The sequence below is a fragment of the Macaca fascicularis genome, chromosome 17, assembly GCF_037993035.2.
Source record: "Macaca fascicularis isolate 582-1 chromosome 17, T2T-MFA8v1.1".
Lineage (NCBI taxonomy): Eukaryota > Metazoa > Chordata > Mammalia > Primates > Cercopithecidae > Macaca > Macaca fascicularis.
In genome coordinates, this window is record NC_088391.1 from 1,665,961 (window position 1) to 1,682,053 (window position 16,093).

Genomic DNA, 16,093 nt, shown 5'->3' on the forward strand with positions numbered 1-16,093 from the left:
TTATATTTCCATCTATCTATTCGACCTTTGAGCATACCTTTACACTGCGCATTGGCAAACTATAGCCAGCCACCTGCTTATATGAAGTTTTACTATATTTTACTATAACACAGCCACATGCCATGAATTTATATACAGTATATGGCTGCTTTCTAGTTAGAAGAGAACCAACTAGTTACAATAGAGATACTACAGCCCAAAAAGCCTAAAATATTTACCATCTGATCCTTTAAGAAAAAGTCTGTGTCCCTTGCTTTGCTGTCATTGGAATCGCTGTAATTTAAAAGAAAATGACAGGCACAATGGCTCATGCCTGTAATTTCAGCACTTTGGGGGGCTGAGGCACGAGGATCGCTTGAGGTCAGGAGTTCAAGACTAGCCTGGGCAACACAGTGAGACCCTGTCTCTACAAAAAATACAAAAATTAGCCAGCTATGGAGGCACATGCCTGTAGTCCCAGCTACTCAGGAGGCACAGGTGGGAGGATCGCTTAAGCCCAGGAGTTTGAGGTTGCAGTGAGCTATGATCATGTGCTACTGTACTCCAGTCTGGGTGAGAGAGCAAGACCCCATCTCCAAAAAAAAAGAAAGAAAGAAAATGGCAGCAGTGGAAATTTCATTAGTAGAGAGTGATTTCTTAACGTATGCTTAAACTCTAAGTATGATGTATAAGCTGGGTATTTTCAAAATAAAAGATTGTAACTGAATGAACTTAGGTATAACTGAGAGAGAAGAAATCTCAAAAAGAATCCATTAAAAAAAGTCACTTCCTGGTAATGTTAAATTTAAACCAGCCAACTTCTACCATCATTTTTAAAAGTTAAGTATCATTAACACTCACCTTTTAGACAAGTAGCATTCAAACATCTTCACAGGACATCTGGAAGGATTGGCTGTGTTTTCAATCTGTTCAAATACTGGCTCATCATCTTCATGTTTCCTTTTTCCAGTAGTAATTTTATCTTAAAAAATGAAAGTGAAATAAACCTCCTAAAATAATCTTGAAGAATGATATAAACATCACTCCTAGTGTCTGTTATACCCAAGAATAAGGACTAGGTGCCCCTGGCTTGGAGTTTTAAGTCATGGCTTCTGGTAATGTACAATTTTTCAAACAAAAGGAGCTGAGACATCTTAAGAAGACATAGGTTGTCTTATTTTATAAAACAGACAGTCCTTAGGTTCTTAACAAGTGACCCAGGTGGTCTTTAGTAAGGCAAGGTTTGGATATCCCTACCACAGACAATCTCAAAATAAAAATCTGGGCCAGATGTGGTGGCTCACGCCTGTACTCCCAGCACTGTGGGAGGTCGAGGCGGGCAGATCACCTGAGGTCGGGAGTTCAAGACCAGCCTGACCAACATGGAGAAACCCCGTCTCTACTAAAATACAAGGTTAGCCAGGCTTGGCGGCGCCTGCCTGTAATCCCAGCTACTTGGGAGCCTGAGGGAGGAGAATTGCTTGAACCCAGGAGGTGGAGGTTGCAGTGAGCCGAGACTGCACCATTGCACTCCAGCCTGGGCAACAAGAGCGAAACTCTGTCTCAAAAAAAAATGTAAAAATAAAAATAGAAATCTGTTACACTACCTTCATTATCTGTTCCACATAAGGAAGACACTTGGTATCGAAGACACGCTTTGTTTTCCATCGTTAAAGGATTTTTTTTCCAATGCCTAAACACAGTGCCAAAGGAAAGTCTTAAGTGTTGTTCCACTGTTTTCAGGCCAAAATACTTAGTGTTAAAGTAGAACAGTGTGTTCAGAAGAGCTACTGGAGAGTGTGATCCTAGTTGTTTTATCCTCCAGAGATAGTCTTCTTCAACTCGAGAGAATATTGACCCTTAAATAGAGAGAACTATTTTAAAAGAATTATAATAAATAAAAGTTTTCATTTAACCATCCAGAAGTAGACACAGTTAATTTAAGGACAAATCTATACCAATTCTTCTTTCATACTAGATCAACTAGAAGAATTTTAGAATTACCTATGCAGCTCTTTAACAATACAGAGGCTACTATGGAACTATTATCTATGGAATAAGGGACTGGATGTTTGCTTCTGTTCTTCAGTAGGACGAGCCAAATAGTGGTCAGAAAAAAAATGTAAATCTTCTTAAAATTAAAATTCAGGAATTTAAACTCCTGAAAAAAAATGGTGACTCCACATACATACACATTTTCTTCATATATTGAAAACAGGGATTTAAGGGAAATTTACATCAGAAGCTCCACTGGAAGGCTTAAGACATGAACATCCAGTCTCATACTCCAGAGAAAGTAGATCACATTTCTTACAAAGTTCTTCATAAACACTAGTTATTGACCACATTCGTTTCTAATTCAACAAGAGATGAACGTCAGATGAGCCCAAGAGTAAGTGTTCAGAAAATGTTATCTAATGTAAGTGACTTAATTATAATATTTTCACACATACTCTGTAAAAATAACAACACCTTTATTTAAAATAGCATTACCATCTGGAAGTATGCTTGGTTGCCAGCTTCGCAGTATTTTATTCAATTCTTGCTCAAATGTTTGGTATCCAGGATCAATAAATATGTTGTCTTTTCGATTACTTCCACCCAAGTACTACAAAAAAAAAAAAAAAAAAGCCCCACAAACTTTCTTGAAAGAAAATCAGCTAATTATAGTGAACATGATACACTCTGTATTTCTTAAGGAAAAAATACAGCTTTATGTCTTTGAAATGCATACTAAAACATGACTGATTTTATGTATGCACCTAGAAATCAAAAAGAATCATAAATTATCAACAAATCTCTTGCCTGAAACACTCAAAGCTGAAATACACACCCCAGAATCGAGAATGTAAAAACTGGATGACAATCTTCAGTCTGTCAGACAAAAAAAAAAAAAAAGAATATTTGACTCCAGTATTTATTATATAGTGGATGAAGAAAAATGTAAATTTTAAAATAAAAGTGACTTTTCTTTCTTTTTAGTTTTTTTTCTTATGAAGTAAGAGTAATTAAGGTAACGACTAAAGAAAAACACTGAGTGGTAAGGATGGGATGAAATGTTATCTGTAGCTATCGAAAGCTCTCTTCTAGCACTCTGACTTTGTCAGGCTAACGCTTTTTTCTTATTGTCTCTATATTCCTAATTCTCCACCTGTAAAACAGTGCAGATTTATGAATCTTATAACCTACTGTCACAAACCTAGAAAAATCTTAACAGTGAGGGTGGTTACAGAATCATTTCAAGTATAAACATTAGTGGGACTTAGAGAAAATAACATGAGATTATATGATAATAGCACAAAGAATGAAAGGCAAGAATGGGGAGTACACTGTCTCAGGCTCTTACACTACATGTGAAGCAATACAATATTATTTGAATGCAGACATGTAATTAAAGATGCAGACTACAAATCTAAGGTAACAAGTAAAACTTAAGAGGTACAAATAATAAACCAATAGTGGAAATAAAGTGGGATCACAAAACATATTAATTCAAAGGAAGGCAGAAAAAGATGAAAAACAAAGAACAGAGAGAATACAAAACCACCAGAAGGACAAGAGATTTTAATTCAACGACAGCAATGATCATGTCACATGTAAAAGGCCTAAGCCAAGGTTAGCAAACTGGAGTCCTAGAGCCGTATCTGGCCCATGCCTGTTTTTATCAAGTGTTCTTGGAATACAGACACACTGGTTCATCTGCATACTGTGCTGCAGCTTTCATGTTGTAACGACAGAGCTGAATGGCTGCACGACACAGACAAGCATGACCTGTAACCATGTACCATTTGGTCCTTTATGTATAAAGTCTGTTAGTCCCTGGTCTAAACCGCAATTAAAAGACAGATCCTGGGGTGGGAGCGGTGGTTCACGTCTGTAATCTCAGCACTTTGGGAGGCCAAGGCAGGCAGACAGTTTGAGCTCAGGAGTTCAAGACCAGCCTGGGCAAGATGGTGAAATCCCGTCTCTACAAAAAATACAAAAATTAGCCAGGCACGGTGGGATGTGCCTCTAGCTCCAGCGACTTGAGGGGCTGAGGCAGGAGAATCACTTGAGCCTGGGAGGTCAAAGCTGCAGTGAGCCATGAGATCACACCACTGCACTCTAGCCTGGGACAGAGCGAGACCCAGTCTTAAGGAAAAAAAAAAAAGACAGAGACAGATATTGTCGGATTCAATTTTTTTAAAGGCAAGGTTCAACAATATGCTGTCTACAAAAAACCTATTTTAAATAAAAGAACAGATAAGTGAAAAGTAAAAGAAAAAAAATGTACACCATGTATACACTAATCAAAACAATGCCATCATCTGAGTTGATCCAATGTTATTCAAACTAGTCAAAGGAATATTAGTCAGCAAAATTCTAAAATAGTAGAACAAAAACTCCTAATTAAAGTCTTTCAAATACAATGACAGACCAACTGATAAGAGCCTGGTAAATCAAGAAAGTGACAATGCTAAGTTTCTCCCCTGCTTTCAGGTTAGTCAAAGGGTAGATGTTCTAAAAATAGCATTTCCTAAACTACCTGGAGATCCTCATTGTTATGAATGAGAACAGCAGTGATTGTTTAAAATATAGCATCATGATTCCAGCTATTTAACAGGACTATAAACTTTTGTACTGTTCCTGTATTTCTTTTTTTTTTTTTTTTTTTTGAGACGGAGTCTCGCTGTGTCACCCAGGCTGGAGAGCAGTGGCCCGATCTCAGCTCACTGCAAGCTCCGCCTCCCGGGTTTACGCCATTCTCCTGCCTCAGCCTCCGAGTAGCTGGGACTACAGGCGCCCGCCACCACGCCCGGCTAGTTTTTTGTATTTTTAGTAGAGACGGGGTTTCACCATGTTAGCCAGGATGGTCTCGATCTCCTGACTTCGTGATCCACCCGCCTCGGCCTCCCAAAGTACTGGGATTACAGGCTTGAGCCACCGCGCCCGGCCCTGTTCCTGTATTTCTAAAAATACAAACTTAGTTGGGTATTACATAAAACAATCACTAAAGTAAAATCCCCAAGTTTAGAATAGCAATTTGTATTTTTTGCTTTTATCATAAAGCAACATGCATAATAAAAAATGAGGGAAATGATTCTGAAATAGTTTCATCTGTAAATCTAGTATAAAGAGAAAATTTCGATGTAACATTCAGAACCTTAGCAACAATAATAAACCAAAAACTAAGTTCCCAACTCAGCTCTACTAAAAGCAGTTCCTAAATGAAGTGCCAACACTTAATCCTCCTGAAAAGGCTTCTCTAGGCAATCCATGATAAATGATCTGCTGCTCTTGTTACAGAATGAATTACAGTATGTTTTATTACTCATTTCTGGTAGTATGGGAAGCAATGCCATATTATTGCTGCTGTTATTTTCCATCATAGGCAGTCACAACTTAGAAACATCTAATCTATAGATACATGGTTGCCTGAGCACCAAAGCCCTTACAACCAATGAGAATCTACAGAAGAAAAGAATGTGTGGTTTCAGGAACAGAGGCAAAGGAGAAGCTGTGAGAAAGAGCAGCAACTTATAGTAACTAATCTCAGAGAAAACGCCTCAACAGAATAGACCTGTCTGAAAAGCAGCTTTCTTAATAAAAAAAAACCGTGACAGAAAGTCTTCAATTATGGGATTTGAATTCATAAGTATCTTTTTTTTTTTTTGGAGACAGAGTCTTACTCTGTTGCCAGGCTGGAGTGCAGTGGCGCGATCCTGGCTCAGGCAACCTCAGCCTCCAGGCTTCGAGTGACCCTCCGGCCTCAGCCCCCCGAGGAGCTGAGACTACAGGCGCCGCCACCACGCCCGGCTAATTTTTGCGTTTTTAGGAGAGACGGGGTTTCACTATGTTGGCCAGGCTGGTCTCCATCTCTTGACCTTGTGATCTGCCCACCTCAGCCTCCCGAAGTGCTGGGATTACAGGCGTGAGACACCGTGCCCGGCCAATCAGTACCATTTTTTAAAAAATATAAATTCCTTTTTTAAGAGTTACTGGTCTCTCATTTTACTTAGATTTCTTTGGGACTATACATGAGAGAACTAGAGCTCCCTAGATAGTTTTGGAACATCCGTAAAGAGCAGTATTGAATGATAAAAATAACTATTCTAGTAGCCACATTTTAGAAATTAAAAAGAAACAAGTATTTTACTTAACACAATATATCTGAAACATGTAATCCCAACATATAAAAATATTTAACATTTTAAAAATACAAATTCTTTGAGATCTTGTATAAATTTTACACACTCAGAACACTTCTCATTTCAGACTAGCCACATTTCAAAGGCCCTGTTTCTTATGGATAAAAAATGTTTGGGAGGGCAAAGTAGCACATTGATACTTAAACAGAAATTACAGTACTAGTACTTGCAAAGCAAAAGAAAATCTCATAAACACAGCTAACAGAGAGTTGAAAAAGCATGTGTTTGAGATACGTTCAGACTACTGGCATGTTTGTTCAGACAAGTATCGTCACTAATATGACAAACATATGGTCAAATAATGTTTTGGAGATCTACCTAAAGCAAGACACTATGTGCAACAATATATATAACAATTTTATAAAATTAAATAAAAATTGGGAATATAAGATATAATTTTAGGGCTATCAGATTCTACTTCTAAGTCTCAAATCAGTTGTTTTATTAAATGTTATATGAATAGAGCTTCATTAAGAATGATATAAAATATTCTACCATTAATTTAAGCTATCAATCAGTAGTTCTGCACAATAATTTGTTTCAAAGAAAATATTCCAGCTTTCTGATGCCATACACCCAGGAAAATAGTGTCATTTTTAAAAATACTTAAAACCTTTTCATGTTTCTCCCTGGATAAAGACGAAATCTAAACATTTAATCAAGGAATAGAGGCCTTTGTGGTGTGACTCTTTCTTACCGCAGCCCCCAACTCAATACCCCAAAGCTTTCTCCACTTCACATTATACTTTCCAGCCAGGCTAAGTGGTTCCTGGTAAACTGTGCCCTTGTACTGCCATTGTCCTTCTCTCATCCTTTTGCTGAATAAATTTCTATATGTACTTCAAAACTCAATTGAAAATTTAAAACTCAGTATCATCTACATTCATATACTTTTTCATTGTATATACTTAGGTAGAATTAATTAGTCCCAATTCTGTGTTACCAAGTCTGTATACACCAAGTCTGTATACACCATGAACATAACATTTTTTAAATATTATTTGTCTGTGTATTTCAACTCTTTGAGTGGAACATATTGTAATGGCTTTTAATTCAAACTGCCCACCAGATTCAAAATTTATGAGCTGTGTAACTTTGGCAAGTAACTTTACTTCCTCATAAAAAAATGCTGATAATTATAGTAAAGTTGTTGAGGCGACTGAATGACACATCGAGCGTGTAAGCTGTCAACATGCTTATCTCAATCTCCAAAGCCTACTCCAATGTCCAGCATCCAGCATACAACAGCACTTAATGTTTGCTAAATTAACCAATGAAAGAAGGATTCAAATAGCCTGAATCAACCTCATCACTGCTATTAAAAAACAGAGGCCGGGCATGGTGGCTCACGCCTGTAATCCCAGCACTTTGGGAGGCCAAGGCGGGTGGATCACGAGGTCAAGAGAATGAGACCAACCTGTCCAACATGGTAAAACCCTGTCTCTACTAAAAATACAAAAATTAGCTGGGCGTGGTGGCCTGTAGTCCCAGGTACCTACTCAGGAAGCTGAGGCAGGAGAATCACTTGAACCTGGGAGGCAGAGGTGTGGTGTGCCGAGATCGCGCCAAAAAAAAAAAAAAAACCCAAAAATTCTTAAGGTCCTCTGAATAAAGATTAAATAAGTTTAGAAATCCTCTATGTATTTTAATAGAATTTAATTATTTGAAAACTACCCATTTACACAGAAATTAAATTAACAAGTCACACTGTGAGTTTACTATGTTTTTTAATTTAGTAAATAAAGTTCTTTCTTCTTTAAAAAATATCCCTCCATATAAAAGACTTAACATGTAGAAAGTAAAAAATAAAAATTCTGGAGAAAAATCTGGAAAAATGACAAAGACTTACTGTCTGTAATAAACAAGAAACTCACAAACTAAAAAAGATAAACAACGGGGCAATTCACAGAAAAGCAAATGGTCAATAAACACAAAGATCTCCAAACTTTTTGGGAAAGAAATCTGTTACTATCTTTAAAAATAAAAAATATACTTTTCTTAAGATCCAATAATACCCTTTCTGGAATCATATCTCAGAAATAAACGCATCAGTTCTTTAGGATAATTATACAAGATTTGTGTGGGGCAGGAGGGGAGCAGAGGAGGAAGGAAAGTATACACTGTCTATAACAGCAAAATTTCATCAAAGAGAATGCTCATCATTGTGGAAATTACTAAATTAATTGTGATATAGCACACAATGAGATATATACACAGTTAGGCCCATTCCTGCTGACTTAGAGGGACTGCTACAATTTACTGGGAAGTAGATGAACAGAAAGTAAGATGTAGAAGTGTGTAATATGGTCTAGTGTTCCTAGCTGACCAAATTATCTCTTTCATCATGTTCACAAAAACCAGAAATACACACATCTAGCTAACAGTGATAAGGTGGGGAGATTAAAGAAAAAAAAGTGGCTGGCATGGTGGCTCAGGTCTGTAATCCTAGAACTTTGGGAGGCTGAGGTGGGTGGATCACCTGAGATCAGGCGTTTGAGACCAGCCTGGCCAACATGGCGAAAACTCATCTCTACGGGGCAGGGAGACCAAGTAGCCAGGAATGGTGGCTCATTCCTGCAATCCCAGCTACCTGGGAGGCTGAGGCAGAATTGCTTAAACCCAGGAAGTGGAGGAACCGAGATCATGCCACTGCATTCCAGCCTGGGCGATAGAGACTCTGTCTCAAAAAAAGCAAGGTGTCTATAGTTCTATTTACAATAAATTTAGTATGACAGATATGTGTTCACATACGTAAAACAGTGTATGAAAGAATGATCATGAAATGTTAATGATGGTTATCACAGGATTTCATATCATTTTTCTTCTTCCTCAAACATTTTCATATTATGTGAACATTTAACAATAACCACCATTCCTTATACAAAATCAGTGGAGGAAAGTCAGTTACTTTGAGAAGGAATAAGAAAAACAAATAAACAAAACAAGAAAAAATAAGGCTGTGCTCCCCTTTCATACAGTACCAGTTATTTACAATTGTGTTTAATTTTTCAATGTACAAAACAGAAGTGACTATTTACTTCAGTTTACATTCACAGGACTTAGTCTTTACAACAAAAAGATATTGTTTCTTCTATAGTTCTATAGACATATGGAAGAAAATCATACTTCCTGTCAACTGCATCTTTATTGTCAGATGTGAGCAAAACTAATGAATCCAACAGAAAAATATGCACACTCTTCCAAAAATAGCTTCTATTTCTGTACACATCTTGAACTAACATTAAACAGCACTGATTTCTGGAAAGTTTACTTGAGTTATCTTATCTTTACACTGAGTTTCAGGATTACTTTTAAAGCTGCTTATAAATACCACAGTCTTTGAAAACAAGTCTGTGAAAATGTATCCAATAATAAAAATAGATATTCCACAATTTTTAAAAATTGTGGTAAACTGTAAAACAAAAAAATTACCATCGTAACCATTTTTAAACATGCAGTTCAGTGGTAAAACAACTTTTTGAGAAAACATTCATCAATACATAAGGAACCTATTTTAAAAAGGAAGGAAGCCGGGCACAGTGGCTCACGCCTGTGAATTCCAGCACTTTGGGAGGCTGAGGAAGGTGGATTGCTTGAGCCCAGGAGTTTGAGACCAGACTGGGCAACATGGTGAAACCTCATCTCTACAAAAAAACACAGAAGTTAGTTAGCCAGGTGTGGTGGTACGTGCCCACATTCCCAGCCACTTAAAGGGCTGAGGCACTTGAGCCTGGGAGGTTGAGGGTGTACTAAGCAAAGTTCCTGCCATTGCACTCCAGCCTGGGCGACAGAGTGAGACCAAGTCTCTCTCTCACACACACAAACACACGCACGCATGCACACACACACACGCGCAGGAAATTCTGACATATGCTACACAACACAGATGAACCTTGAGTATATTATGCTAAATGAAATAAGCCAGACTAAAAAGGACAAATACTGTATGATTCCACTTATATGAGGTGCCTATGGTAGTCAAAATTATAGAGACAGAAAGTAGAACAGTGGCTTACAGGGCTCAGTAGAGAAGGAATGGACAGTTACTATTTAATGAGTACAGAGTTTCAGTTCTGCAAGATGAAAAGAGTTCTAGAGATAGATGGTGATGCTGGTTGCACAACAATGTGAATGTACTTAATGCCACTGGACTGCATCCTTAAAAATGCTTAAAACCGTAAATTTTATGTTATGTATATTTTACAATAACAAAAACTGAGAGAAAAAAACCTATTTAAGACATACTTCATAATCATTTATTACACAATCCACTTAGCTCTCAAAACTTCTAATAGTATTGAAGTCCTAATTATTTAAATAATCCATTCAATAAAAAGCAATCCAGAGATTCAACTTCCTGTGATACCATCTTCTTTAAGTCAAGGAAAATTAACTGCAACATATAAAAATTCGTGATGTAAGTAAACTAGTTTTAGAGAAAAGTTTACAGTTTTAAATGCTTTCCTGAAAAAGAACGATCTAAAATCAATTATCTAAGCTTACATCTTAAGAAGCTGGATAAAAAGAGAGCAAATTAAGAAAGGAACTAATACGGCTCAGATTCAATACAAGAGAAAAATTAAAATGATACACCTTTAGCTACGTGAGTGTCTAGGCCACCTATACAGACCCAGCTAGCTCCATGGGCCCAATCCCACAAACCTATGAGCTAAGAATTGCTTTTTACTCTTTTATAAATGGTTACAATTTAAAGCAGTTATATGTAAGCAGCTATATTATGTTCTAAAGTTTTACCTCTTGGTCTGCAAAGCCTAAATTATTTACTATCTTGCCCTTTACAAAAAAGTTGGCTGATTCCTGAGCTGGACTGTTCAAGATACAAAAAGAGGCTGGGCACGGTGGCTCACAGCTGTAACCCCAGCATTTTGGAAAGCTGAGGCAGGCGGATCACTTGAGGTCTGGAGTTACGAGACCAGCCTGGCCAATGTGGTGAAGTCCTGTCTCTCCTAAAAATACAAAAATTAGCCAGACATGGTGGTGGGCACCTGTAATCCCAGCTACTTGGGAGGCTGAGACAGGGATTCGCTTGAATCTGGGAGGCAGAGGTTGCAGTGAGCCAAAATCACACCACTGCACACCGGCCTATGCGACAAAGTGAGACTTTGTCTCAAAAACAAACAAACAAACAAAAAGAACTAAGAAACAAAAAGAAGGCACAAATTACCAGTATTAGGAATGAAAGGATAATAAGAAAGTATTATCAAACTTAGGCTAACAAATTTGACGAGTTTGATGAAATGCATCATTTCTTGAAAGACAAAATTGCTAAAAGTGGTGCAAGAAGAAACAGGAAATCTAAACAGTTGACATCAACTAAAGGAACTGATTAAGTGATTAAAAACCACACCTATCCACACCCTGCCACCCCCACCACAAAGAGCAATCCTAAGCCTATATGGCTTCACTGGAGAATTCTATTGCATATTTAAAGAAGAATACCAATTCTCACAAATTCTTTCCAAAAATAGGAGGTAGGAATATTTCCCAACACTTTTTAAAAAATTATTATTTTTTATTTATTTTTGAGATAGAGTTTTGCTCTTGTTGCCCAGGCTGGAGTGCAATGGCGTGATCTCGGCTCACTGCAACCTCTGCCTCCCAGGTTCAAGCGATTCTCCAGCTTCAGCCTCCCAAGTAGCTGGGATTACAGGTGCTTGCCGCTACGCCCGGCTAATTTTTGTATTTTTAGTAGAGACAGCATTTCACCATGTTGGCCAGGCTGGTCTAGAACTCCTGAGCTCAGGTGATCCACCTGCCTTGGCGTCCCAAAGTGTTGGGATTACAGGCGTGAACGCCCGTGTCCAGCCCCAACTCATTTTACGAAGCCACTACTACCCCCAAACCAAAGCCAGGTAAAGACAAGAGAACTTTCAAGTTTACTTCCAGCTCCACCAGAAGCAATTTGAAAATGGCGTCTTCCTCTCTGAACCGGCCAAAAAAAGCAGCTGTAAACAGTGAATTTCATAACCAGAAGTGGAAGTCAGAGAGACCAAGAGGAATGGGAATTCCCTACTGTTCCTGATGGTTGGAAGGAACCAGCTCTTTCCAAAGAGGACAATCCCAGAGGACTCCTGAAGGAAAGCAATTATGTAACTCTGTTCCCAAAATACAGAGAGGCTTACTAGAAAGAGTGCCGGCCAGCGGTACACAAAGCCTTGAATGAACATCAATGTTAACGCAACCCTGCCCTGGATCCAGGGCAGCACGACTGCTTGAACTGAGGCAGAAGAATGGGGTCTGGAGGCAGAGAAATTAAAGTCATCCCTGGTGAATCAAGGGAAAACACCTGGTTCTGGGGCAGGACACCTAAGGCCAATTAACGCCAATTTCCTAAAGTTGAGCCACATAGGAAAACCCCATCTCCCCATGCCCATAAGCAAAAGCTGCTCTTCCCACAATCCTCTTCCCTCCGCCAGGTCCCAGGTGGAAAGAGGGAGTGCCCTGGACTGGCCACGGGCCAAGCAGGGACCATCCCTTCATCTACACAGGGGGCCAATCCACCTCAGTCTTTTATTAGTATTAGACCAAATCCTTCATCCAGATAAGGGTAGCCGATAAGGACCTCAAAAGGACTACTTAAATCCCAGAAGACTTTGTAACAGCCCTAGAGTCACTTGCTTGGGTCCATTCCCACCCTGTTCAGTGCTTTCTTGCTTTAATAAATTCCTGCTTTCGCTGCTTTGTTCCTTTGTCGTTTGTACATTTTGTCCAATCCTTTGTTTAAAACACCAAGAACCTGTACAATTTACACTCATGGCCTTAATTCCGTTAACAGTAGTACAAAGAAGAAGACTTGTACTAAAAAATACAAACAATTAGCTGGGCATGACGGTGGGTACCCGTAATTCCAGCTACTCCGGAGGCTGAGGCAGGAGAATCGCTTGAACCCAGAGGCAGAGGTTGCAGTGAACCGAGATGGTGCCACTGCACTCCAGCCTGGATGACAGAGCAAGACTATCTCAAAAACAAAACAAAACAGAACAGAAGACTTTTGATTCACATATCATCACTGGGACCAGAGATCTAAAACAGTTAGCAAGGAGTGTTTCATTTGAACAGGCAGTACGAACTCTTCCAGATGACGCTGCATGTAACATCATTAAAACAGGTTAGTTAGTAAGAAATAAAGAGATTTGTAAAAAGACAACGGCTTATTGGTCTCAAAGGATCAACACTGAAGAACTCTTAATGAACTTGTTCCATTATGAAGGAGGGAAACATAGTTTCAGTCACTGAACCTTTTAGTGGCTTAAAAAAGAGGTTTGAGACTAGCCAGGCACGCTGGCTCATGCCTGTAATCCCAGCACTTAGGGGGCCGAGACGGGTGGATCACGAGGTCAGGAGATCAAGACCATCCTGGCCAACACGGTGAAATCTCGTTTCTACTAAAATACAAAAAATTAGCCAGGCGTGGTGGCAGGCAGCACCTGTAGTCCCAGCAACTTGGGACTGAGGCAGAGGAACTGCTTAAACCCGGGAGGCGGAGGCTGCAGTGAGCCAAGATTGCACCACTACACTCCAGACTAGTGACAGAGCGAGACTCCGTCTCAAAAAAATAAAAGGTTTGAAAAGTAGTCCTATATACTATGAAGAATATGCATCCTATTTATAATATTAAAACCTTAATGATTAAAAGAGTTGGCAAAAGATTCTGAATTTCAATCAAAAGCTGGGAGAGATTTTTGCCACAATTCAAACATACAACTATGAATAAATGCAAGGAACCAAAGAAAAAAAATGTTAAGAAAGAATATACACCATTCCCACCACCACAGCCACAAAGTCAGATTGACAACAAACTGGCTAGTGGTGAAAACTTTTCGAAGGCAAATCAGAAGCAGTAGCAGAAAATGGAAGCAATAAAGGCTGAAGAAGCAGAAGCCCTCGGTAAGAGATGGGCAAAGTAGTAAAACTTTAATTTAAAAAACCAGATGTGAAACCTAAGAAGGCTTCTACTGAAACTAACATTCATGTGGCCAGCATCAAACAAAAAGTTAAGTAAGCAAAGAAGAGCAAGCTGGAGCTCTTACAGCTGAAGAAATTATGATTAAGATGGAAGCAGATGAAAAGAAAAACAAAGTAACATAAAAGAAAAAAAAAGTAACATACCAAAACCCCTTGACTAGATCTTAGGAAGCTATCTCCTTTTTGTAAAGGATTTTGAGATACCAGGGCATTAGTTGCCTTATTTGTGAGAAATAATATTCTGATCACTTTTTTTTCTGAGTTTTTCTTCTTGTTGTTGTTCACAGAACAATGTTCTTTATAAATATGAATTATCATTAAAAAACAAAACTTTGAACTACTTATTATGAACGTCTGCAAAAATCATCAACAATATATTTGCACATCTAATCTGGCAATACATAAAAAAGATAACATTATCCAACTGGAGTCTATCCCAAGAATGCTAGGCTGGTTTAATGTCTGAAAATTAATTTAAATTCATACCATTATTAATAGGAGAGGAAAAATCCGTATCTCAATAGATGCAGAAAAGGAAGTTGACAAATTCAAAAAGCATTTATAATTAAAAAAAAAAAAAAAAAACTCATCAACAAAATAAAAAGCTAAAAAAATCCTTGGTCAACTAAGAATGGAAGAAAAGTTTCTCAACTTGGTAACAGGAAGTTACCAAAAAAAAAAAAAAAAACCCCTAAAGGGTGCATTGTACTTAATGGTCAACGACAAAATACTTTCCTCTACGATCAGGAACTAGGCAAGAGTTTCTGCTATCACTAATTCCATTCAACACTGTACCAGGACTAGGGTTTGGGTGGCAGGAGACAAAAATGGGGGAAGGTTTTAAGCAATGCAGTAAAGCCAAGCAAAGAAAGATCAGAAAGAGGCAAAACTGTCCTTATGCATAGGTGACATGATTGTGCATATAGAAAATTCTAAGATATATTTAAAAAATAGCAAAACAAGACCACCTACTAGAATAGTGAACTGATGAATATATAAAAATCAATAATATTTCTATATGCAAGTAACGCCAGAGGAAATAGCTAAAAAGAGCAAAAAGCATGTCTTTAGGGAGAGGAACTAGGTAGACTAGAGATCAGTGGGGTAGAGAACCCCTTATTTTGTAGTTTTTATTGATTTTAAAAGTTTTAATATCTAAATACGTTTTTAAGCCTTGTTCTACCAGAAACTTCTTCTAAATGAAATTCCATACATAACCCAAAACACAGACCCCAAAAAGCAGGAATGAATTAAAACAAGAGGAGCCTAGAACTCAGCCTCTCTCTTCTTGCTGAGTTAATCGGGCGCGACCCTAGTGCTCTCTACAGCACTTTAAAACCAGTTGCTCTAGATAACAGAATTATTTCTAAAATATAAACGTTCTCCTTAAAAAAGTTTCACCACCATAAATAAATATACACACACATTCAAAAGCAGTAGAAAATGGGATCTAGAGGTTTACTGTGTAAAAAGTCACAACAATCGTCCAACTCAATGAGTGCCTACTATGTGGACAGTATGTACAAGAAAGAGCAGTAAGACCTAGCTTCCCTTTGTTAGTAAGAGGATTTATATGTAATAAAACTGTTCTGAAACTCGAGGACTACGACAATTTCATCTACACCTGGTACAGGATAAATGCTATTCCTACTCCCCCCCTCCCTCCTAGGTATCATAAAAGAAGAGGAGGGAAAATACACACATGGGTCTCCAAGCCCTCAGCCAGAACCACCGGAGTCACATGTTTTGGAATTCATACTTGTCTGGATTTTACAGGGGAAACAGGGCATGTACATAATTATAATACATTAATATTCCTAGAGTGGTGTGGGTAAACACTGTACTCGTTTAGAAACATTAACAATTCTATAGTAAGTTCTATGGTGAATGTTCTATAGATGAGTATTAACACCAAGAGTAATAAAGAAAACAATAGCTTC

At 38.2% G+C, this 16,093-nt stretch overlaps 1 protein-coding gene and 1 pseudogene across 30 annotated transcripts in view; one reads left to right on the forward strand and one right to left on the reverse strand.

Annotated features, from left to right (window-relative positions):
• ZMYM2 (zinc finger MYM-type containing 2) overlaps nt 1-16,093 on the reverse strand; it is a 129,230-nt gene that overhangs the window by 2,407 nt on the left and 110,730 nt on the right. For 28 of the 30 annotated variants that reach the window (XM_074021696.1, XM_074021692.1, XM_065533053.2 and 25 more), the window contains 3 exons: nt 2,473-2,587; nt 1,587-1,838; nt 841-961 (listed from right to left, as the gene is read on the reverse strand). In XM_074021696.1, the coding sequence (XP_073877797.1) occupies nt 841-961; nt 1,587-1,838; nt 2,473-2,587 (488 nt within the window). Of the gene's footprint in view, nt 1-840; nt 962-1,586; nt 1,839-2,472; nt 2,588-2,662; nt 2,854-16,093 lie in introns of those variants that run through there. The other 2 variants (XM_065533057.2, XM_074021697.1) reach the window with 2 other exon arrangements.
• LOC135968124 (KRR1 small subunit processome component homolog pseudogene) lies at nt 11,584-14,276 on the forward strand (annotated as a pseudogene).